The sequence below is a fragment of the Borostomias antarcticus genome (assembly GCF_949987555.1).
Source record: "Borostomias antarcticus genome assembly, chromosome: 1".
NCBI classification, from domain to species: Eukaryota; Metazoa; Chordata; class Actinopteri; order Stomiiformes; family Stomiidae; genus Borostomias; species Borostomias antarcticus.
Genome location: NC_140234.1, coordinates 20,377,795 through 20,403,339, shown reverse-complemented (window position 1 = coordinate 20,403,339; position 25,545 = coordinate 20,377,795). Strand labels below are relative to the sequence as shown.

The 25,545-nt window shown below is 45.8% G+C and overlaps 1 protein-coding gene across 1 annotated transcript in view; it reads right to left on the bottom strand.

Moving 5' to 3' along the window:
* The window catches only part of arrb1 (arrestin, beta 1), a gene marked incomplete at both ends in the record, with an annotated part of 31,848 nt that extends 6,494 nt beyond the window's left edge, over positions 1-25,354 (bottom strand). The window contains 5 exons of the mRNA XM_084447887.1: positions 1,543-1,587; positions 1,761-1,821; positions 2,303-2,333; positions 23,820-23,896; positions 25,340-25,354. Of these exons, the coding sequence (XP_084304013.1) occupies positions 1,543-1,587; positions 1,761-1,821; positions 2,303-2,333; positions 23,820-23,896; positions 25,340-25,354 (229 nt within the window). The remainder of the gene's footprint in view (positions 1-1,542; positions 1,588-1,760; positions 1,822-2,302; positions 2,334-23,819; positions 23,897-25,339) is intronic.
* Between the last annotated feature and the right edge of the window lie 191 nt (positions 25,355-25,545).

Genomic DNA, 25,545 nt, shown 5'->3' with positions numbered 1-25,545 from the left:
GTGCCCCCCATCTGCCACAGCTCATCATAGAGGGGATGAAAGGGGTTGTCCAGGAAGGACTTCAGTTTGTCCCTCATCCTCCTCTCCACCACAGTCTCTAGGCTGTCCAGTTGTTGCCCCATGACAGAGCTGGCCTTCCTAACCAGCTTGTTCAGTTTGTTTGTCTCCCTAGACCTAATGTTGCCTCCTCAGCAGGCCACGGCAAAGAACAGTGTGCTGGCTACCACAGACTGGTAGAACATCCACGTAAGCCTGCTCAAAGGGTCTAAGCCTCCTAAGGAAGAACCGTCTGCTCTGTTCTTTCCTATAGAGGGCCTCAGTGTTGTCCATCCAGTCCAGTTTGTTGTTCAGGTGCACTCCCAGGAACTTGTATGAGTCCACCATCTCAATTTCCTCCCCCTGGATGGTAATAGGGGTTGGGGGCCTCTTGTTCCTTCTGAGGTCCACCACCAGCTCCTCGGTTTTACTGATGTTGAGTTGTAGCTGGTTCTCCTCAGACCATCTGACGAATCTCCCGACCACATCCCTGTACTCCTCTTCTGCATATTCACTGATGCAGCCCACAATAGAGGAGTCATCTGAGAACTTCTGGAGATGGCACGCTCCACAGTTGTAGAGGGAAAGGTGACAGGACGGTTCTAGTATTGCTTATCACCACCTGAGACAGGCAGCCCTGCAGTCAGTCATAATGTGGCCCACCAGTGAGGTAGTCCGTGATCCAGGCCACCATCTTGTGGTCTACCTGCATGGCTGGGAGCTTTTCTGCTAACCAGAGGGGCAGGATGGTGTTGAATGTACTCTCACTGTGCTTCCTGGCCTCTCCCAGTGTGCATAAGCTATGTGGAGCAGGTAGATGAAGGCATCATCTATGCAGATTCGGGCCTGGTACGCAAACTGCAGTGGGTCCAGGAAGTCCCTCACCATGGGCCTACGGCGGTGCAGAACCAGTCTCCCTTCATGACATGTGATGTCATTGCCACTGGCCTGTAGTCATTGAGAACACTGCGGCGTGCTTTTTGGGGCACCGGCACAAAGCAGGAGGTCTTCCACAGATGTGACCTCTTCAGCCTCAGAGAGAGGTTGAATGTGTGCTGGAACATATCGCACATTAACACATTGCACATATACTGTATATACACACATTGCACACCACTTTGTATTTGCCATTTACTATATATTTTGCACTGCCTTGTCTTTGTACTGTTCTGTCTAGTCCTTGCATCCTGTCTATTGTTGTCTATCCATCAGTGTTATGCACCAACTGATCAGAACAAATTCCTAGTACATATGTAAAAACCTACCTGGCAATGAAATATGATTCTGAAAAGTATGTTTTAATAAGTGTATAATCCAATGAAAATAAGAATCATTATTTTTACCATAGAATGAGCCCTTTATATCTACATAGGGATGTAGCCATATTGCCCCATGTAATTGTATTCAGTTGGTTGCAATCTGTAACCTCACCAAAGGTCACACACTGCACCTTTAATTCAAGATTAACAGGATTAGTGCTTCAGTTCGAGTTATACATTTCATCACCTTTTCTCTCCTTCAGGTACTCTGGATCTATCAAAACCACACCATCTGGAGAGGGTGAGAGATGAGAGAGGGATTTTATATTGGGAAACGAACAACACAACACATTTGGTTTAACTATGGTAAGCAATATCATACTACGGCCCAGTGCACAGTGAAGAGTAGACAGATTACTGAAGAAGTTGTTTGCAGTCGAAAGGTCATGGTCAATGCTGTCTTACCCACAGGCTCAACAAGGTCTACATGGTCCACAAAGTCCCTCTTCCCCAGATATACTGTGAGCTAAGGAGAAACATAGTGCAGTTGGTAAAAGACTTCCTGGTAAAAAGAGATCAAAAATCACAAAATTAATATTCAATCTATACTGACCAAACAGAAAAGGGGAAGGAAGAGAAGGTAAAGCAAATAAAGACTTCTCAGTATTCAGTTTTCTGTTCTGCACACTGATTATGCTGATTACCACAAGGACTTTTCTCTGACGGTTTATGACAGATTATTCATGTTTCTCTGTCTGTGCCCAGTTTCCCTGGATAGACATGTGCTCAGTGTTTGACCGCAGGGACCCCAGTGGCCCCCGGAGGAGAGATCGCTCTGCTCCAGATTGAGCTGACCATGCTGGAGCTGAGTCACAGGCAGGCAGCTCTTTCATATTCTGCCCACAGTCTCCTGCCAGGCTGCAAGGCTAATGCATCTCATCAGACAGGGCTTGTGTGGCATATAGCCTACTGTACACACAGTACAGGCCAGCCAGAGAACAACTCACCTTTCCATTGGGACTCGCTTTCTTGAATACCCTGGAAAAAGGAGAAATGGGGGGGGGGCTTGTTTAGTTTTCATCCTGTGTCATATTTGTAGTACAACCCCTAGTCAGCATATAGTATTGCAGTGCCTGATGACCCGTTAGGCAGTGCTATTCATTGACCTCCTCCTGTTAACATAAAAACTGTACGCCTGGAATCAGCAGGCCTTTATGGGAGGATGATACAACAAACAGTTGTATCTGAGCCTCAGAACAGTGTGACTGGAGAGAGATTCCCCCTGCAGCCTCTCTCCCTCACAGACTACACTCAGCCCTGCTGCTTTCTATGTAGCATTCTGTCTGTTCGTAATGGCGTCAGATGCAATTACCTCCATTACCTATCTCTTGACTCTTAATGTTGTCATAAATTAGCTGCCATGCCTCCCGGAACTCCATTAGGCTGCAGAGCAGACCCTCACAACTTCCCCCTGAACAAAGCCTTCTCAATTAAGGCTGTGGGAACAACTGCTGAATGCTTCACAATAACTGAAGTACTAGAAAGATCTCATGGACAACCAGATGGGTTCATTCACCGTTCACCCAAAGCTTGAATCCCGTGGGTTCATTCACCGTTCACCCAAAGCTTGAATCTCGGGGTTCAGTCACCGTTCACCCAAAGCTTGAATCCTGTGGATGCTGGTTAATACAGTGTCCTACCATAACAGGGTAGCCACAGTAGTCTCTATCTATAAACATGGATACTATCACAACTGCTGAATACATCTAGAATGGTACTGTATCTTCCATTGCCTGTTCTTTATCAGAAGTCTGGGGTATCTAGAGCAGTGTCTACAAAACAATGTGTAGGCCTACTTATTGTATCTAAAGATGTTGAGAACATAATTTTTAAAATGGTGCTCAGAGAAAACAGACCTCTGCCCCTGAGTGTATTTCGTGGCTCTGTGCACATCAAAATTTAATGGGTTCTAAACTGGCCCATGTTAAGCCTGTTTTATACTTCTGCGTAAACGGACAGCGCACAGATGCAGAGGCCGTCTGCGTCGTTTGCAGAGGCTGCAGAGAGGCCACAGAGACGCGTCGCGCACATCCAGAAAACGTCCGTTTTCTTGTAAACAAGCAAGCCCAGCAAAATGGTTCAGTTCGAGGAGATGCTAGCGGAGCAGGTTCGCAAGTACCAGCACCTGTATGATGCAGACTCAAAATACTATACAGTAAAAAAAAGAAACGTGTCTTTGAATTCATGGAGGGAAATTGCTGAGGTAATGAATGCTGATGTGAATCAGTTGGCCAACAAGTGGAAAAACATCTGTGACAGATTTGATGGGCCATATTATTTTGGGAAATCTAATCTAATGAAACAAAACTTAATTTTAAATCTGGCTAAAGAAGCTACATACTAGTACATACTGCAACTCGCCTGCTACATGCTATTTAGTACATACTACTCCACAAAAACATGTTTAGTATGCGAGATAAATGTAGCATGCTACTCGAGTCATCCAGTTAAAGTGACGGGCTCTGGCTCGCATACGATTCATGTTAAGTTTACAACAATATTGAGCTAGCCAGGCATTGGAGTTGGTCATCCAGCAGGCTCGATCCCCACCTTTCTGTATAATCCAAACTGTGGAGTGATAATAATCCACAAAATGTTCTTCATTTGCCTCGTTTAGCACCAGCTGCAACACTCCCCTCCAAATTAATTATCTCCGTTAGCAGGGCTAACGTTGCACTCAGTAGCTTGTGTTCATTATTATTATTGGGGATGGTGAGAAGCTTGTGCAGTGGAGGGGTTCTTTTGGGGGAGTTAGCCGTTGGTTTGTTATGCTTAAATTATGCTAGCCAGCTAGTTCCCAAGCTTGTATGATAACGTTATTTGATTCAGATATAACGTAGGCTGCCTGGTACAGTCCACTGACCAGTTGGTGGTTAGCTATGAGAGGCAGGATCCCAGCCGACCGTTGCATTCCCCCAACCCGCAACAGAGGGTTATCAACTGGGCTGGGACTCTCCCTCTCATCACTAACCAGCAACTGAGCCAATTGAGCTAAAGGTGGTTAGCTAGCTCGATCGTAAATTACTCAAACTGAATAAATATGACACCGATAAGCACACCGATGCCCAGGGACGTGCACAGATAGACACGAGGTGGTGCTAGAGCACCTGCCCTTTGCCCTCTGGACAAGGCAAGTGCCCTTTTGAAAGTTACTTTTTTTCTTTTCTTTAACAGTGTAGGCCTACTGTATGTGGCCCATGGTGACATCGATCGATTCTCGATTAAAAGCGTGTAATAATAATGCCCCAAAATGCATTGTCATTTTGCCAGCCCCCCCCCCCCCCCCCCCCCGCACACACACACACAAACACACACACACACACACATGCCCGCGGCACACCCGTGCCCCTCCCCTCCCTCTCTTCCTTTGTCAACGGTAAACGCGAAAAGCGGACACAAACGGAGGCGCGCTACTCCTCAACTGCCCTTTCCCCATCCAGAGTGCCCGAGTGATGACAGCTAACCAGCCAGGTAACTAACACATAAACGAAACAAGTGTATTGTTTGCCCCGTAAGCCTCAGTTGAAAAACTATAACTTGCATTTATTTGTCTCTGTTGTGAAGTAAGTCACATACAGCGCCAAACAGCTAAGCATAAACTAGAAAGTACATTTCCTGGAGAAAATGTGAGGTGGGCTAGCTGCTGCAGCTGTATGTAACAGCTACTGCTAGAAATACTACGGACCAGGCAATCTCCATGCACCCACCGGCGAAGACCGTGCGTCTCTAGCCCACTCAGGGGCTGAGTTGTGGGGTCTGTGGCGTGGACAGTGGCATGGTGGTGAGACTCCGCCCCCTCAGGTCAGATCTGGTCGAGGACAGTGTACCCCTCTCCGGGCCACATACCCGCCCGCACCGGTGAAGACCATGTGTCTCTAGCCCAATCAGGGGCTGAGTTGTGGGGCCCGTGGCGTGGTGGTGAGACTCCGCCCCCTCAGGTCAGAGCTGGTCGAGGACAGTGTACCCCTCTCCGGGCCACCTATCCGCCCGCACCGGTGAAGACCATGTGTCTCTAGCCCACTCAGGGGCTGAGTTGTGGGGCCGTGGCGTGGATAGTGGCGTGGGGGTGAGACTCCGCCCCCTCAGGTCAGAGCCAGTCAGGGACAGTGTAGCCCTCTCCGGGCCACCTACCTGACTCAACCGGTGCAGACTGTGTGTCTCTAGCCCACTCAGGGGCTGAGTTGTGGGGCCCGTGGCGTGGATAGTGGCGTGCTGGTTAGGCCCCGCCCCCTTGGGTCACAGCTAGTCAGGGACAGTACAGTGACCTCTGGGCAATTTCAATGCATCCACCAATGAAGACTGTGTCTCTAGCCCACTCAGGGGTTGAGTTGTGGGGCCTGTGGCGTGGATAGTGGCGTGGTGGTGAGACTCCGACCCCTCAGGTCAGAGCCAGTCGGGGACAGTGTACCCCTCTCCGGGCCACCTACCTGACTCCACCATGAAGACCTCCGGGCAGTCTCCTTGCACCCACTGGTGAAGACTGTGTGTCTCTAGCTCAATCAGGGGCTGAGTTGTGGGGACTGTGGCGTGGTGGCGAGACCACCACGCCACCACGAAGAGAAAGAAAAAAAGAAAGAAAGAAAGAAAGAAAGAAAGAAAGAAAGAAAGAAAGAAAGAAAGAAAGAAAGAAAGAAAGAAAGAAAGAAAGAAAGAGAGAAAGAAACAAGGAAGGATGGAAGGAAGGATGGAAGGAAGGAAGGAAGGAAGGAAGGAAGGAAGGAAGGAAGGAAGGAAGGAAGGATGGAAGGAAGGATGGAGGGAAGGAAGGATGGAAGGAAGGAAGGAAGGAAGGATGGATGGAAGGAAGGAAGCAAGGATGGAAGGAAGGATGGAAGGATGGATGGAAGGAAGGATGGAAGGATGGAAGGAAGGAAGGAAGGATGCAAGGAAGGAAGGAAGGAGGGAAGGAAGGATGGATGGATGAAAGAAAGAAACAAAGTAAGAAAGATGGATGGATGGATGAAAGAAAGAAAGAAAGAAAGAAAGATGGATGGATGGATGGATGGATGAAAGAAAGAAGGATGGATGGAAGAAAGAAAGAAAGAAAGAGAGAAAGAAGGATGGATGGATGGATGGATGGATGGATGGATGGAAGAAAGAAAGAAAGAAAGAAAGATGGATGGATGGATGGATGGATGGATGAAAGAAAGAAAGAAAGAAAGATAGAAAGAAGGATGGATGGATGGATGGATGGATGGATGGATGGATGGATGGATGAAATAAAGAAAGAAAGAAAAAGAAGGAAGGAAAGAAGGAAAGAAGGAAAGAAGGAAGGATGGAAGGAAGGAAGGAAGGAAGGAAGGAAAGAAAGAAAGGAAGGAAGGAAAGATGGAAGGATGGATGGAAGGAAGGAAAGGAAGGTAGGATGGATGGAAGGAAGGATGGAAGGAAGGAAGGAAAGATGGATGGAAGGAAGGATGGAAGGATGGATGGAAGGAAAGGAAAGGAAAGGAAAGGAAAGGAAAGGAAAGGAAAGGAAAGGAAAGGAAAGGAAGAAAGGAAGGAAGGAAGGAAAGAAGGAAGGAAGGAAGGATGGAAGGAAGGAAGGAAGGATGGATGGAAGGAAGGAAGGGAAGAAAGGAAGGATGGATGGAAGGAAGGAAGGAAGGAAGGAAGGAAGGAAGGAAAGGAAGGAAAGATGGATGGAAGGAAGGAAGGAAGGAATGAATGAATGAATATGAATGCTACCACAATAGTCATAAAAGGGTGCCTGTACAGAGAGCCTGCACGTGTCCCCAAATTCAAATCCCAACTGACACTGTGAGCATCCTCTCATTCACCTCAATGGAAAGGCATGTCCGATTCAGACAGCTCTCTCTCAAAAAGTATAAATGTCACAGCCTAGATATTGACACCGTAGGAATCCTGAGAAAATGCTGAACATTTTAGGATATGATATGTCCGTGTAGCTTAAAAACTGTAGGCATGGCGACGAGTTAGATAAAGGGTAAAAATACAAAATTAGCAGCTCAAAAGGTAGAGTGTGTGGGCCCATACTGCCCTACAAAGCCAGAAGACCGTAACTTATTTTTTGTCGAAAATGAGTTTTTGTCATTTTTGGGACATTAAGCATATACTTTATCATGTGTACAAGTATCTTGAGTCAATTGTGTTGTTTTTTCGAGAAAATAGTGGGTTGACTTTACCTTAACTTCCAAAAGCGCTACAGAAGCCAAGGCAGAAGAACGTAACTTCAGTTACGGTTCTTTGCCATGGCTTCTCGGCACTCTTCAACGTTCGATTTGAGATACGGTAGGCTCTGCCTTTGTTTTGCTGTGCATCAACGTGGAGTTAGCCTACTGTTTACTGCGCTCAAGTTACGGTTCTATATTTGTATAATAGTCTATCTGTCACTGAAGCATTTCTGACACACACCTTAGTTATAACTTGAGAATCAACACTGCTCCCATATGCGATCAGAACAATGCAAACAACGCATTGGAAAGAAGCAATGCTTGCCAGCTATAAGTTATCGTAAATCATAAGCAATTAATTATTATTTTTTCCTGTCAGCCTTTGACAGCTCGACAGCGAAACAAACTTGGCGGACTGTGATAGCCCAACAGTGTGAGACACTTTCTAGGACAGGCGCGAGTGCGAGTGAGACACAACTCCTAGCCTAATCATACACACGCACGCACGCAATATGTTCAGCACTAATGATTCACAATTAGGCCTATAAAGATAAACATTGCCTACCTTTTCTTTAACCTGATCAAATCTATTGCAAACGCCGACAAATTATATCCACAGCTGTTTTGAGTACGCTGCATTCAAAACGTTAAATCCATTATTCTTTCTTGACATGCAGACAGGTTATCCTACTGACATAATCCAATTCAATACAAAACGCGAGTCTGAGTCCACTATCCTTGCGTTGGTTGTAACCCTTGCATTCAACATTGTCTAACATTGTTTGCAAAAAGTTATCCTCCACATGCAAGAACGTGTTTGTTGACCGAACGGATGTTGACGTTTGTAAAGTAAAAAAACAACAACATCCAATCACGTTCGCTATGAATTGATATCTGTTTTTTTTCTTTCGATCTTCATAATGCTGTGGTCACAGCCATTATCTGGAATGGTTTTTCACAAAGTATTTAACCACCTATAGGTTAAATAATTATATATATAATTATAATTCATCCAGTGAGTAGATCTCCACGACAGTGTGGGCACCCCTGTCATAATCATAATGTAATAAATAGGGCCTAATGATGTGCGAGTTTGTAATGCCTTCAAATACACATTAATTCATACTCATTTACATTATATTATATATATATCATCAAGCCTAATTGTGCCATGATCAGTAGATTGTATGCAGATGGTATCATTATTATCATATACTGATTTTGTATAGTGACCATAAACCAATTGATTGATCAAATGGAAGTTACTGCCTTTTGCCTTGGCATGACTCCATATTATTTACAGGCAATGCAAAGGCAGAGTACAGTAACTTCCAAATAAGGGTCAAAGGTCAAGTTTGAACTTAATATTTTTATGTAGATAAATTACTTCATAGAAAAACTAATAATTGCCAAATTTTCAATATCCTACCTACAATAGATTTGGCTGGACAACAAAAAAACTTTAAAGTCATTTTTCTCAGTTCTGCACTCTGGCGAGTTAAGGTCTTTTGCCTTTGTAGGGCAGCATACATTTCAATGGAGAGCGCAGTTGCCGAACAAATCGTCATACAGCGAAAACTATAAGTCACACGGCTTAGATACTTACATTGTACGAATCAGCACAGTTATGGGAACGTTTCGATATATAATATGTGTATGAGCTGTTAAAACTGTAGGCATAGCGACAAGTTAGAAAAAGAGTAAAAATGCAAAATTAGCAGCTCAAAAGCTAGAGTGTGTTGCCATACGTTTCAATGAGGAGCGCAGTTGCCGAACAAATCGTCATACAGCGAAAACTATAAGTCACACTGCTTAGATACTTACATTGTACGAATCAGCACAGTTGTGTGAATGTTTTGATGTATAATATGTGTGTGAGCTTTCAAAACTGTAGGAGTGCCAGCAGTTTACAAAATGTGTGAATATTTTCAAAGCAACTGCTGCCACCACTCTAAAAACATAAAGTTTCTGAACATTCCAAAAGCAGTTTCAAGCAGTTTCAATGGGACAAAAAATAGTTTTAAAAGTTACATTTCTAAAAAACTATAACAAATATCAAAAATCTGAATGGATCCGTTCAAGAGCTGAACGTCATGAACATTTTAAAGTTTGAATGAGGTTTCTAGCACAAAGTATGAAGAACTAGTAGAGGTTCAAAAAAGCGGGGAGAATAATAATAACTAGAAAGTACATTTCCTGGAGAAAATGTGAGGTGGGCTAGCTGCTGCAGCTGTATGTAACAGCTACTGCTAGAAATACTACGGACCAGGCAATCTCCATGCACCCACCGGCGAAGACCGTGCGTCTCTAGCCCACTCAGGGGCTGAGTTGTGGGGTCTGTGGCGTGGACAGTGGCATGGTGGTGAGACTCCGCCCCCTCAGGTCAGATCTGGTCGAGGACAGTGTACCCCTCTCCGGGCCACATACCCGCCCGCACCGGTGAAGACCATGTGTCTCTAGCCCAATCAGGGGCTGAGTTGTGGGGCCCGTGGCGTGGTGGTGAGACTCCGCCCCCTCAGGTCAGAGCTGGTCGAGGACAGTGTACCCCTCTCCGGGCCACCTATCCGCCCGCACCGGTGAAGACCATGTGTCTCTAGCCCACTCGGGCTGAGTTGTGGGGCCGTGGCGTGGATAGTGGCGTGGGGGTGAGACTCCGCCCCCTCAGGTCAGAGCCAGTCAGGGACAGTGTAGCCCTCTCCGGGCCACCTACCTGACTCAACCGGTGAAAACCGTGTCTCTAGCCCACTCAGGGGCTGAGTTGTGGGGCCCGTGGCGTGGATAGTGGCGTGCTGGTTAGGCCCCACCCCCTTGGGTCACAGCTAGTCGGGGACAGTACAGTGACCTCTGGGCAATTTCAATGCATCCACCAATGAAGACTGTGTCTCTAGCCCACTCAGGGGTTGAGTTGTGGGGCCCGTGGCATGGATAGTGGCGTGGTGATGAGACTCCACCCCCTCAGGTCAGAGCCAGTCAGGGACAGTGTACCCCTCTCCGGGCCACCTACCTGACTCCACCATGAAGACGTCCGGGCAGTCTCCTTGCACCCACTGGTGAAGACTGTGTGTCTCTAGCTCAATCAGGGGCTGAGTTGTGGGGTCTGTGGCGTGGTGGCGAGACCACCACGCCACCACGAAGAGAAAGAAAGAAAGAAAGAAAGAAAGAAGGATGGAAGGAAGGATGGAAGGATGGATGGAAGGAAGGATGAAAGGAAGGAAGGAAGGAAGGAAGGAAGGAAGGAAGGAAGGAAGGAAGGAAGGATGGATGGATGGAAGGATGGAAGGAAGGAAGCAAGGAAGGAAGGAAGGATGGAAGGATGGATGGAAGGAAGGATGCAAGGAAGGAAGGAAGGATGCAAGGAAGGAAGGAAGGAATGAAAGAAAGCAGGATGGATGGAAGAAAGAAATAAAGAAAGAAGGATGGATGGATGAAAGAAAGAAAGAAAGTAAGAAAGAAGGATGGATGAAAGAAAGAAAGAAAGAAAGAAAAAAAGAAAGAAAGAAAGAAGGATGGATGGATGGATGGATGGATGGATGGATGGATGAAAGAAAGAAAGAAAGAAAGAAAGAGAAAGAAGGAAGGAAGGAAGGAAGGAAGGAAAGAAGGAAGGAAGGATGGAAGGAAGGATGGAAGGAAGGAAGGATGGAAGGAAGGAAGGATGGAAGGAAGGAAGGAAGGAAGGAAGGAAGGAAAGATGGAAGGAAGGAAAGAAGGATGGATGGAAGGAAGGAAGGATGGAAGGAAGGAAGGAAGGAAAGAAGGAAGGAAGGAAAGGAAGGAAAGGAAGAAAGGAAGGAAAGAAGGAAGGAAGGATGGAAGGAAGGATGGATGGAAGGAAGGAAGGGAAGAAAGGATGGATGGAAGGAAGGAATGAATGAATATGAATGCTACCACAATAGTCATAAAAGGGTGCCTGTACAGAGAGCATGCACGTGTCCCCAAATTCAAATCCCAACTGACACTGTGAGCATCCTCTCATTCACTTCAATGGAAAGGCATGTTGGCTTCAGACAGCTCTCTCTCAAAAAGTATAAATGTCACAGCCTAGATATTGATACCGTAGGAATCCTGAGAAAATGCTGAACATTTTAGGATATGATATGTCCATGTAGCTTAAAAACTGTAGGCATGGCGACGTGTTAGAAAAAGGGTAAAAATGCAAAATTAGCAGCTCAAAAGGTAGAGTGTGGGCCCATACGTTTCAATGGGGAGCGCAGTTGCCGAACAAATCGTCATACAGCGAAAACTACAAGTCACACGGCTTAGATACTTATATTGTACGAATCAGCACAGTTATGGGAACGTTTCGATATATAATATGTGTATGAGCTGTTAAAACTGTAGGCATAGCGACAAGTTAGAAAAAGAGTAAAAATGCAAAATTAGCAGCTCAAAAGCTAGAGTGTGTTGCCATACGTTTCAATGAGGAGCGCAGTTGCCGAACAAATCGTCATACAGCGAAAACTATAAGTCACACTGCTTAGATACTTACATTGTACGAATCAGCACAGTTGTGTGAATGTTTTGATGTATAATATGTGTGTGAGCTTTCAAAACTGTAGGAGTGCCAGCAGTTTACAAAATGTGTGAATATTTTCAAAGCAACTGCTGCCACCACTCTAAAAACATAAAATTTCTGAACATTCCAAAAGCATTTCAAGCAGTTTCAATAGGACAAAAAATAGTTTTAAAAGTTAAATTTCTAAAAAACTATAACAAATATCAAAAATCTGAATGGATCCGTTCAAGAGCTGAACGTCATGAACATTTTAAAGTTTGAATGAGGTTTCTAGCACAAAGTATGAAGAACTAGTAGAGGTTCAAAAAAGCGGGGAGAATAATAATAATAAAGAAAGAAAGAAATAGTGGGAATATCATAAGTTGGGCTAGCTTCTGCAAGCTAGCCCACCTAATAACTAGAAAATTGCATTTCCTGCAGAAAATGCGTGTGAATGCTGAGCAGCTGAACGGAATAGCAAAAGCATTGCTGAAAATGCATGAATGTGAAAAATCTGAAATGTCAAATGCATCACACCTGAACGGCTGAAAATCCTGAAAGCTGAAAAGCCTGGAAGCTGAAAAACCTTGAAGCTTATTTGAACTGTGACACTGGCAGAATTGGAAGCTGAAGTGCATTACATGAAACAGCTAAGAACTTAAATACATTGCTACAAAAGCTGGAAGATAAACTGTTATACTGTAATGATGGAATGTTTAAAAAGATTGGAAGCTGAAGAACCTGGAGGCTTAGCTGAAATATAAAACTGGGAGAGTTGGAATCTGAACTGCATTGCCTAAATAAGCTAAAAGCTGAAATAAATTGCTACAAAAGCTGGAAGATAAACTGTAATACTGTCAAAGCTGGAACATGGAATAAATGATGGAATTTATTGATAAAAAGCTTGTAGGCTGGAAAACCTGGAAGCTTAGCTGAAATGTGAAACTGGCAGAATTGGAACTGCATTACCTAAAGAAGCTAAGAACTTAAATAATTTTAAACTTTTCAACCTGAATAGTTTAAGCCTTGAACTGAGCCTTTAGCTTGAAAGATGAGCAATAGAGTAATACTGTCAAAGCTGAAAGATGGAATAGATGATGGAATGTATAGCTTAAAAGCTTGGAAGCCTGTCGGGACAGTACAGTGACCACTGGGCAATCTCTATGCACCAGACGGTGAAGAGCGTGTGTCTCTAGACCACATGGTCTGAGTTCTGTGGTCCACGGTGTGGATAGTGGCGTGGTGGAAAGACTCCGCCCCCTTGGGTCACAACCCATCGGGGACAGTACAGTGACCTCTTGGCAATCTTCATGCACCCACCCGTGAAGATCATGTGTCTCTAGCCCACTCAAGGGCTGAGTTGTGGTGTCCGTGGCGTGGTGGCGAGACTCCGCCCCCTTGAGTCAGAGCCAGTCGTGGACACTGGTGGCCGTGCCGGGCTACCCACCTGCTTTCACCAGTGAAGACCGTGTGTCTCTAGCCGCCTCAGAGGCTGTGTTGTGAGGTCTGTGGCGTGGATAGTGGCGTGATGGCGAGACTCCGCCCACTCCGGTCAGAGCAGGTCGGGGGCAGTGCACTGACATCCAGGCAATCTCCATGCACCCAACAGTGAAGACCGTGTGTCTGTAGCTCACTCAGGGGCTGAGATGTGGGGACAGTGGCGTGGATAGTGCCGTGGTGACGAGACTCCACCCCCTTGAGTCAGAGCCAGTCGTGGACACTGTAGGCCGTGCCGGGCTACCCACCTGCCTTCACCAGTGAAGACCGTGTGTCTCTAGCCACCTCAGAGGCTGTGTTGTGAGGTCCGTGGCGTGGATAGTGGCATGTTGGCGAGACTCCGCCCCTTCCGGTCAGAGCAGGTCGGCGGCAGTGCAGTGACATCCGGGCAATCTTCATGCACCCAACTGTGAAGACTGTGTGTCTGTAGCTCACTCAGGGTCTTAGTTGTGGTGTCTGTGGCGTGGATAGTGGCGTGGTGGCGAGACTCCGCCCCCTCGGGTCAGAGCCAGTCATGGACAGTGAAGGCCACAACGGGCTACCTACCTGCCTTCACCAGTGAAGACTGTGTGTCTCTAGCCACCTCAGGCTGTGTTGTGAGGTCCGAGGCGTGGTAGTGGCGTGGTGGCGAGACTCCGCCCCCTTGGGTCAGAGCCGGTTGTGGACAGTGTAGGCCGCACCGGGCTCCCCACCTGCCTTCACCAGTGAAGACCGTGTGTCTCTAGCCACCTCAGAGGCTGTGTTGTGAGGTCCGAGGCGTGGTAGTGGCGTGGTGGCGAGACTCTGCCCCCTCGGGTCAGAGCAGGTAGCTGGCAGTGCAGTGACGTCCGGGAAATCTCCCTGTACCCACCAGTGAAGACCGTGTGTCTGTAGCTCACTCAGGGTCTTAGTTGTGGTGTTTGTGGCGTGGATAGTGGCGTGGTGGCGAGACTCCGCCCCCTTGGGTCATAGCCAGTCTTGGACAGTGTAGACCGTGCTGGACTACTCACCTGCCTTCACCAGTGAAGACCGTGTGTCTCTAGCCACCTCAGAGGCTGTGTTGTGAGGTCAGTGGCGTGGATTGTGGCGTGATGGCGAGACTCCGCCCCCTCCAGTCAGAGCAGGTCGAGGGCAGTACATTGACATCCGGGCAATCTTTGCGCACCCAACAGTCAAGACCGTGTGTCTGTAGCTCACTCAGGGGCTGAGATGTGAGGTCAGTGGCGTGGATATTGGCGTGGTGGCGAGACTCCGCCCCCTTGGGTCAGAGCCGGTCATGGACAGTGTAGGCCGTGCCGGGCTACCCACCTGCCTTCACCAGTGAAGGCTGTAGGTCTCTAGCCACCTCAGAGGCTGTGTTGTGAGGTCCGTGGCGTGGATAGTTGCGTGATGGTGTGACTCCGCCCCCTCCGGTCAGAGCAGGTCGGGGGCAGTGTAATGACATCCGGGCAATCTCCATGCACCCAACTGTGAAGACTGTTCAATCTCGCCTTTAAAGCGATACATAGCGTTTTCTCCGGTTTTCCCGGAACTGCGCCCCCACAGACTCTGCGAGTAAGTTCACTGTCGTACTGTCGTAAAGTTATCAGATTGTCTTTTTCTTTTTCTGGCTTCCTCCGTGATGTTTTGCTTCGGTTTTCAACAGAAGAGCATTAGGGCCAACAACTGAGTTTATTATTTTTTTAAGCTTCTGAGTTTAAAGTCAGCATTTCTGACTTTAAAGTAAGAATTTCTGAGAAAAAGTCAGAAATAACTTCTGACATTAAAGTCAGAATTTCGGAGATTAAAGTCAGAATTTCTGACTTTAAAGTAAGAATTTCTGAGAAAAAAGTCTGAAATAACTTCTGAGATTAAAGTCAGAATTTCTGAGACAAAAACTGAATTTCTGAGAAAAAAGTCAGAAATAACTTCTGAGAAAAAAGTCAGAATTTCTGACTTTAAACTCAGAAAAAAAAATATCATTGAGCTAAAAAACGCATGATATCCATAGACGCCGGAATAGTTATCTACTACTGTGTTGTTTAAGCACAACATTGCGCATGCGCACTTCGACTGAATACTGCGTCCCGGGGGCACAAGTTTTAAAAGGTTGGGGAGAGCCGGGTCAAAGGTCGCACGGGACGAAAGTCGCGTTCGCTTTTTCTCCAGAATGACTGGACCTGCAATCATGTGGTTATACATGCCTGTGCATGCCGTGTACTCCATTCACATTTTGGGCACAATCGTAGCATATTTGACAGAGATATCGACGGAAAACCACTTTTTCCCCATGTAAATAAAATAATGGTCTCATAACCATTTTCCGACTGTAAAATTGTGTTCACTTGTTTTAGTTTGCAAACATATGCAATTTTCTTAGCACATCTACTGGCTACATGATAGCATAGGTTTCAAGTTTTGTGCGAGCAAGTCGTCCCTGCAAGCCATGGAGAAATGACAGGAGACCGTGGCGGGACAAAAGTCCCATCCCGTAGAGGGACAGAAGTCGCATTGTGATGGCTAAGAACCAGAGGGGTGCGCGAGTGACATTTGGGCAGAATGAACAGGTCAAATGAAAGCTCTCAAAGAGATCTTTCTAATGCTATTGGCCAACTTTTTATGCAGTTTTAATGTGAAAGATAAATCTTAAATGCAGTCAAGACAAATTATTTTGCCTCATAACTTTTGTCAAACCCCCTCGTTCCAGTCTTGGATTATTAGCTAGGCTACTTTCATTTACAATGACGTTACATTATAAACACAAATAGCTTAACCTATAGGCCCACATAAACACAATAGCCTAAAACCATGTTTATTTACAATGTATTTTCTTTCATTGACAGCATGCCAAGAGTTAGGGTGAGGAAAACGACACGCGGCCTCTTTAGCCAAACATTGCTGTTAACCCTGCGTTATTTCTAAGGATTCTGAACCTATAACATTGATTACTTTGATACAAACATGATATTATGTCTAATAATACATTTGTTGAAAGTAAAGAGAATTACATGCCCAGAAAACAGAGGACACACTTTGCAGCAGTGTGACTTTTGCCCCTCTCCTATGAGACGTCCCGCTCGGCAGGGACAAAAGTCGAATTGCACTCGGTCTGTTCTCGCCCTATTTATGTTAAACTCTTATATCCTAGCATGATCATTACAGTTGATAATAGTGAAGGACATGTGCAAGTTGTGTGTCATAAAATGTGGAATCTCTATCTAATAATTTCGGAGTAAATGGGATCAAACCAAAAAATTCGACTTTTGACCCGGCTCTCCCCTAATAAATGTCAATGTAGCCTATTATCTTTCGAAGTAGACTGTTTGGACGATTCAGCTTACTTTTAGTAAATCTAATCGAATTAGCACCAGACATGTTTGTAAAGGTCCAAATATCGCGATGTATTGTTTTAACATGATCATAAATCCATCAGATCGTGCTTTATCTAAATATTTAAGAGGACCTTATGAAAACGGAATCGCATTTCGCATGAAACAACGCAGCCGTTTTCGCCGGTGATTGTTTACTTCCGTGGCGTACAGTATCGGAGCAGAAGCGGGAGGTATCGGGGGCTATAGCGGGAGGTATCGGGGGCTATCCGACTGGCTGAGGTGATTTCGCATCAAAATACAGCGGTAGCCGATGACGTTTCCTGCGCTCTGCATTGTGGGAAACAGTATGGCACAAAGTCTGCTCTGATGCATACTGGCAATTTTCCCCGAATCAGTACAGCATCTGGGTACTTTTCGCATACTGCAGATTTTCTTTTTGTTCGAATACTGCATACTGAATTTCGGCAAAATCAGTACATACATGCGCAGATTATAATACGGGCAAAAAGGGCACGTGCCCTGGCCTCCCCCCTCTCCCAGCACCTGTTAGTTTTGCCCATAGGGCCTAATGTTAGCCTACTGCTGCCTCGCGCTTGCCCTTGAGTGACAAAAGTAAAACGAGTGGTGCCAGCGGGCAAAAAAGAAAAAGAGAACAGGAAGAAAGAGAGGCGATAGTGATGAAAAAGGTCAACATTTTTCATAAAAAATCAGCGAGAAGCTAGGCGGCCTACTGTAGACGGTGGCAGCAGCTCACCCCTAGCACCGATGCTAGCAGCACCGCCACCCACGGCCATGGTGGCACCACCTCAGGACCCTCACCCCGACACAAGCAGCTGCCCAGCACCTATGGGGGAGTTAACTTCTCCACCTTCTTCACCACCTCAACCACCTGACGTTACCGGGTCTGGCAGCAGCATCTCACAGGCCAGTAACGTTAATGCTGTTACTGAGGGCACACCTGAGGATAATGTCAGCCGCTCCCGCAAACAAACGGAGCAATGCCAGTGGATGTACACAGTAACTGACCCAGCCTTGTTTAAGGACATAACTGAGGAGGCTCGGGCTGTGTTAATCGAGAGGGGAGTTTCTGCTTTTCATAACCGGAGGAAGTCCAAGTCCAATTATCCACCCTCAATCCGCTACCAATGCTTGGGAGGTAAGGCACGCTCCCTCACTAATAATCTTAAAAATCTAATAATAAAAAAAAAGAGGGCGAGACAGGTGTGTGTCTAAATTGCGTAGTTTTTGTTTGTTAGGCCTATAATAACTTGACCTTTGTTTGGCCGGCCGTCGCAGAATGGTGGGGGGTGGGGCATGTCAGACATTTGTGCCCAGGGGCATATCATTTGATGATCCTCCCCTGAGTACATACTACTAGTATAGTATGCGGTTTCGAAAACGGCCCCAGTGTATTTTGCGCTGTTCTACGTCATATGCAAGCAGGAAAGTGATAGTGCCATCTAGTGTTGAATGTGTATAATTACACGGTCTGCGCAATCGGCCGCTGTATCATGAACGACTAGCGCACGCAAGGTGACGCACAGAATGCACACACGCGTTGACACAGAAGCATAAAACAAGCTTTACACCTGGTAGTCTGGTAGTTTTTGTGTAATCCTAGTCCAAAAAATGAATGGAGGTGAATGGCCATCCCAGTCATGTTTGGGCAGCTCGTGATTCACTGGGGTGGAGGTAAAAATAACTGGATGTGAATGGTTGGCAGTATTTGGCCGGCTCTGTGGCGCCCCCCTCGGCTCACAGCCGGTGGGGGGCAATGTGGTGCACTCCACCCCGCACACCCCAGTCCAAACCCTGTGTCTCTAGCACCCCCACACAGGGTGCTGGGCTTTGTTAAGTTTTGTTTTCATTCGTGGAACTGGCCCGTGATTCGGATCTGCTCCAAAATTGAATGGGTTCATGATACACCCCTTCACCGAGTTTCATAAAAATCAGTTTAGTAGTTTTTGTGTAATCATAGTCCAAAAAATGAATGGAAGTGAATGGGCAGTCCGGCTGTGAATGGGCAGTCCGGCTGTGCTTGGGCGGCCCGTGGATCCGACCTGTGATTCGGATCTGCTCCATAATTTAAGACGTAAATTGGCCCATGCTACAGTACACCCCTCCACCGAGTTTCATGAAAATGGGTCAGGTACAGTAGTTTGCGTAATCCTGGTTTAAAAAATGAATGGAGGTGAATGGCTGGCCGTGTTTGGGCATCCCACAGACCCAACCCGTACCTCGGATCTGCTCCAAATTTGAATGAGTTCTACGTTGGACCATGCTACATCCTTCCACCAGTAGTTTTTGCGTAATCCTGCTAACAGACAAACGCGGCTGTAGCTCAGTTGGTAGAGCAGGTCATTCAATGATCGAAGGGTCAGCGATTCGAATCCCAGCTCCAACTGTCCACATGTCGAAGTGTCCTTGAGCAAGACACCTAACCCCAAATTGCTCCCAATGAGCAGGTTAGCACCTTGCATGGCTGCCGCCATTGGTGTGTGAATGAGAGGCCATTGTAAAGCGCTTTGAGTGCCGCTAAGGTGGAAAAGCGCTATATAAGTGCAGTCCACTTACATATGCATGCACACAGGCACGCCACCGAAAACATTATCTCTCGCCCTGAACTGTCACGGAGGTAACTAGAAATGGTGCTCAGAAAGCACAGACATCTACCCCTGAATGCATTTCTTGGCTCTGTGCATGCCAAAATTGAATGGGTTCTAAAATGGCCCATGCTACACCCTTCCACCAAGTTTCATGAAGGTCTGGTAGTTTTTGCGTAATCCTAATTTCAATCAATGGCGTGAATGGCTGGCCCAGCCGTGTTTGGGCAGCTCGTGGACCTGCCCGTGATTCGGATCCACTCCAAATTCCAAAATGTAATGGGTTCTATGTTTGCCCATGCTACACCCTCTCACCATTCCACAGTTTCATGAAAATTGGTTCAATAGTTTTTGTGTAATCCTGCTGACAGACATACATACAGTAAGGACGGACGGACAGACGTACAGACTTACACACGCCACTGAAAATATTACCTCCTGCCCTGCACTGTCGCTGGGGTGGAGGTAATTACTTTACAAACTATGCTTACCCTTGCTGTATGAGGGTCATTCATGCTGATTCTCAAAAATATTATGATTCAAACTGTTTTAATGACTCACACTCACTGGAAACTAGAAGCCCATAGATACAGTATGAGCTTCCATGCGGGTGGAATCTCTGGGGTATGGCTTTTTCAATCAATGGAAATAGCATGTGACCATCATCAACAACATTAAGTAATTATGGATAACATCCTAAGGGCAGAGAAAAAAAAAAAAAAACAACGATGTTAGTCCCACCCCCCAGCTGTGCTTCCTGTAAGAGTTCGATTCATATCTGGGATCATATCTGGGAGTCTGATCTGCTTTCTACACATCATAAATCCTCTCTTGCCGACAGACAGCAAATACTCATATGAAAGAGCGGGGTCCTGCAGAGCAGAGCGCAGGGTGGGAGGTGGTTAAGTGGATGAGAAAGGGGGTGGGGGGGGGGGTGGGGGGAAGTGGAGGAGGCGGATGACTGTCTCTGCCTGTTTAACACACAAACCACGGCAGAGGTAGCTGCCTTCATCAGGGTGATGAAAACAAGCTTTTACTTTTTACCAAAAGCATGTCAATATCTCACCATGATGGAAAAGAGAATCACTGCACTAAAACCACTACTCACGAGCACACCATACCGTCGTGATCCATGTACAGCTATCGTATCTGTAATTGTGGTTGAGTGAGGAACACTACACAATCTATAGAAATACTAAATGAGATGAAATACAAACTGAGTGAAATGAATTTGAGAGCAAGCAACAAGCAGCAGATACACAAACATAGTTAAGACAGTAGCATACTAAACATTTGTCAACCTTGGAGCTGAAAGTTGCTGTATGAAGTAGGCCTGTACGAATGAGTATGAATGAGTAATCCGCCAGTATGCTCTCCATAAAGACTTCGAAGAGGCACAGGGGATGCACAGGGGAAGAAGGCCAATTTATTGACAGTGGCTGGAGACTATCCTGCCCGGGCATGGATTTCCCAAGCAGTTATGTCAGATGCTTTCAGCCGAAATCAATAAATGAATACAAAAGCCCTTGTCAAGGAGCAGTTGAGCCATTTAAGCTCAGATAACTCTCTATCCCTACCCAGGACACACAAACACTCACATGCAAGCATGTACAGTACAGTAAGTACAAACATACAAGCCCATTCACAGATTTTTGGATACGTACACACACACACACACACAGACACACACACACACACACCTGCACACACACTTACATACATAAACACAATTACTCAATTTAAGAGATTTTCCTCATCGCATAATTGTATGTTTCAAATTAACCTCAACTTGGAAAGACTTTAAATGTCACACACTATTACGTTCATTATCTAAGACTATTTCCAAACAGCCAAGATGAAGAAGATGAAGCTAATCATTGTTTTGACGGAATATAACTCGACATAAATTGCAAACAGACTAAATATAACTGACTGCTCAGTAGTGAAAGACTGAGAGCTCTCTACCACTCCATTATTGTTCCTTGAGTGAGGTAGGTTACAGTGTAGTGACACTCCTCTGTGGAAGACACACATACTGATGCAGGAGTCCCAAGGCTATGTGTCATCCCCTGAATGGCTGTGATGGTGGGATCAAAGTAATAGAGGGGTCATATAACTACTGTCAGATCTGGTGGCATATGGCAGGGCCAATGACCTCGGCACAGCCGTGGGTCAGGGTTCAATAATAAATATTCACTTGGTCTGTCACTTTGGACAGAGAAACTATGATGTTTCCATCCTGCTACAACTATGGTCTGCAGTACACCAAAGGTAGGTTTCCAAGCTGATACCTGTATGTCTGTTATCGTGTCTGACGTTATGTCTAATATCAAAACAAGTAAATGTACGGGCATCTTTGAATTACCGTGTCTTTACCTCTGCTTAGTTTTTGGGTAAGTGCACTTTTCAGCCCATGAAGTATTAACATCAAAACAGTCATCTGTACCTCAGCTACTTGTGTTTTGTTCTCATTTACTGTATATCCTCTGGTGCATGGCCAGTCCCAAGCCCTATACGCTTAATTAAATAAAAACAGTACTGTAATGGTGTAACTATGGGAAACACAAATGGCAAATGGTGTGTATTTCTTTAGTTCATGTACTACTGTGTCGCTACATGATTTGCCGGGGATCAAAATTGTTTTAGTAATCAACAATTATTTTGGAGTGAGCACCAGTATGTAGCTGAGAAACTCCAGAGATGTCATCTTCGTCATAAACTGCACATTCTCATCCCGCTGTAAATGGAGCCTTTGATCAGCGAATCCCAGCCCTTTCCTGTGGGAGTCTCTCAGCTTTAGGGCGAGGCTCACAGCTTTGTGTCAGATGACTATGATGAAATAGAAATATAATGGAAAAACAGGGCCTTGGATGTTGGCTGCTACCATGTTTTGGCATCAGGAATCACAGGAAAGTATACCTCATGCTTATCATGTTGTTGTTCCTCCCCACATAGCCAAACCTGTCCAGATGTGTGGACCGTGATGTGGATGATGACTGCTGAGAGACGAGATAATGTTCAGAAGAGATCTGCACCTCAGAGCTCAGGAGACCGAAGCTAAGACACAGGCGGGAAGAATCTAATCTACTCCACTCTGTCTCTGAACAACACCATTCCAGCACATGATACATTTTGAACTTCAGGTTGCAGAAAGAAAAAGGAACCAATGTTATGATCATTATTCACTACAGTATGACCGGGCAACATTTCTGGTGTATGAAGTAACACCTTGGAGTTGTGTGACAAGAAGATAAGCTGATGGTTTGACTTGGTTAGCACTGCGGCTCCTATGTTAGCATCCAACATGACATGGAGATTAGGGACTAGCCTCGGCACACAGAGGGAACAGGAGGGCTGACGTGATGAGAGGTGAGCGTTAGGGCGTGTGGAGAGGCAGAGGCTGTTGTATGGGCTGAGGTTCCTGCTGGCTTCCATGTGATCTAAACATCAAGACTTCAGACCACCCAGATAAAAACATAAAGGTATCGCCAAAGGGACAATTTCACATTTGCACGTATCATTCTCACCAAAGATAAACAGCTAAGCTGATGAAAACCAGTGATTTTTGCCATAGAGGAGATGAGGTATTTTACAATGACAGGGCTGGGGTGGGTACTTGTTCACCAACAGGGTCTCAGAGGCGTTTTTAGAATCACATACGGCCATGGGAATCCCCATACCTGTAGGCTCTTGACAGGATTCAGTCGTCATAGATACATGGACCTGTTTGAGCCCCGTGAGCAGAGACAGAAAGCACACTGGTCTTTCGCTCTGCTGAAGCCGTCTGTTACCCTGGAGATGTCATTTCACATGCCCAAATTCACAGCTTAAGTGTGACATAAAATGGCCTATTCAGTTAGCTCACATTTACTAGAAACACTTTAGATTGTTGTTTTGCTACACATCTCAGCTGCATTTTTAAGAAAGTGCTCATAAGAGGATAAAGGCCCTGCTACCCAAACAGCTGTATGAGAGTATCTACTAGACTGACTGCCTTGGTTGGACTGGGAGAGTGTCTGGCATGATGTTACACATTACACATTACAACCTTTGGCTCTGTGTTTGTGGGGAAATGATGCACAGAAAACTGACACACATTGAACACGCTCAGCAACATACAACATTGCACAAGCAATGCCCATGCATGTCTGCGCGCTACACACACACACACACACACACATGAATACACGCCAACACATGCGCACACACACACACACCCACCCACCCACACACACACACACACACACACACTCACAAGGCTTGAAGTAACAAAGGGACACAGCATGGGGTATCCCATGGCAAATTTCTCACCTAAAACATGCAGACGAATAGAGAAGCCATGGTTTAGAGAAAAAATACAGCAGTGCTGTCAACTATCCTCACGACCCTATTCAGCAACCACTGTCTAATTCACAATCTCAATCCTGATGATAAATGTTGCTTACCGTGTGCCTTTATCACCCATTGTGAGGATTGTTGTGCGGTAGAGTCCCCGTTCACTCACTGTACACAGACTGTAACACTGTTGTGCAGAGAGGCGAGGGAAAGGGAGGTCGAGAGAGAGAGAGAGAGAGGAGGAGAGGGAGGGGATGAGAGAAAATTTACTGATGCAAACGTTCTGGCTGTGGAGGCTGGGTGGGTGAATAGAAGGGGTATCCTTTCTGTTGGACTACTCTGTGCCGTCTGAGCCCTCTCCAGATGAATGGACTTAAAAGAGTATCTCCAACGATGCTTGCAAAAACCCCTTGTAATAAGAAGCAGGTGATCCATACACCACCCCCTTCTGGTCTGGTTATTTCTGGGCTGTCTCTCCCCTGGTCACAGCCTAAGTGCTAAAACGGTGAACAGAATATCCAGATCTCAGTGGGAGTGAAAAATCAGAGAGATTATTCTCAGTAGTAGTCTTCCCCCCGCTTTCCGCTCGGAAGCGCACACTGCCACAGCGCCTCACCACGTCTCTGTCTCCCTCCTCCCCTCCCTCCCTCCTCGCCTCCCTCCCTTCCTGCCCCCCCTCCCCTTTCTCTCCCTCCCTCTCACTATTGCACACTCAATCTGTGAGAGCGTGTGATTTGAGGAGTTGGAGATCATTTCGCTCAGAGAAGGTCTCTCTTTCCTGACAGACAAACTAATAAGATAAGAAATGCATTAAAAGAGGAGAAAGGCCTTTAGCTGCCAAGCTGGCAGAGGCCAGCCAATATGTGTCTTTGCACCCGCAAACAGTAAGACCCTGCTGTAACACTATCACTACTTGAAGGTGAGCCTGCATCCATAAATCATAATACAATTGATTTTCCAATAATTAATTAAAAATGTCAAGAAAAACAGGTTGTATCGGAGTGAAGAAAATTGTATTTTGTTTTATTTGTTGTAAGAAAAAGGATGTAAAATTACAGATACAGATTGATTAATGCTTGTCAACTGAAATAAAAAATAAATTGAATCCAACTGGATGTCCTCAGATGTATTCTCAAAAACAAATAGATAGCCCCAGTATTTTTATGGCATTTATTGCATAGTATTAAAATATGCCAGATTCACTGGAACAGTATAAAAAATAATACTCCCCTTTATCAGGCTGGCTGTGGAAAATTAGCAGATGTGTTTCAACTTATTTACCCAACTGACTCACCACACACACACACACACACACACACACACACACACACACACACACACACACAGTGCCTTGTTGAAGTTAGCCCTTAATACACCCATGAAATATCAAACATTAATCTTATGCACACGAGACGATCCTTTAGTGACAATTCTGTTATAAAGTTACTACCATAACAAGCATGAATTAGCAATATCTGCGGCCACATACGTGCATGTGCAGCCAGACCACATTTTTATGGACCGACCGACCAACTAACCGACTGACAGAGCAAGCTATAGAGCTGCTGGTCACAGTTAAAGATAATGTATGACTAATGAGGAAATTAACATACAGTATAAACACACTCACTGTGGACACAGCCATTTCCTCTCACCACGGTGCATTATGGTGAGAGGAACTTGAGGGAATTTTGTACTTAACAAAAGAAAGGTTATAGAGCCTCCATACAATATGGTCATCAGCAGCACAATGGCATTAGGGAAATAATACCTAGCAGATCTAAGCTTTACAGTCAAACAGGTCCTTTGATTCTGAGTGAGGACCTAACTCACATC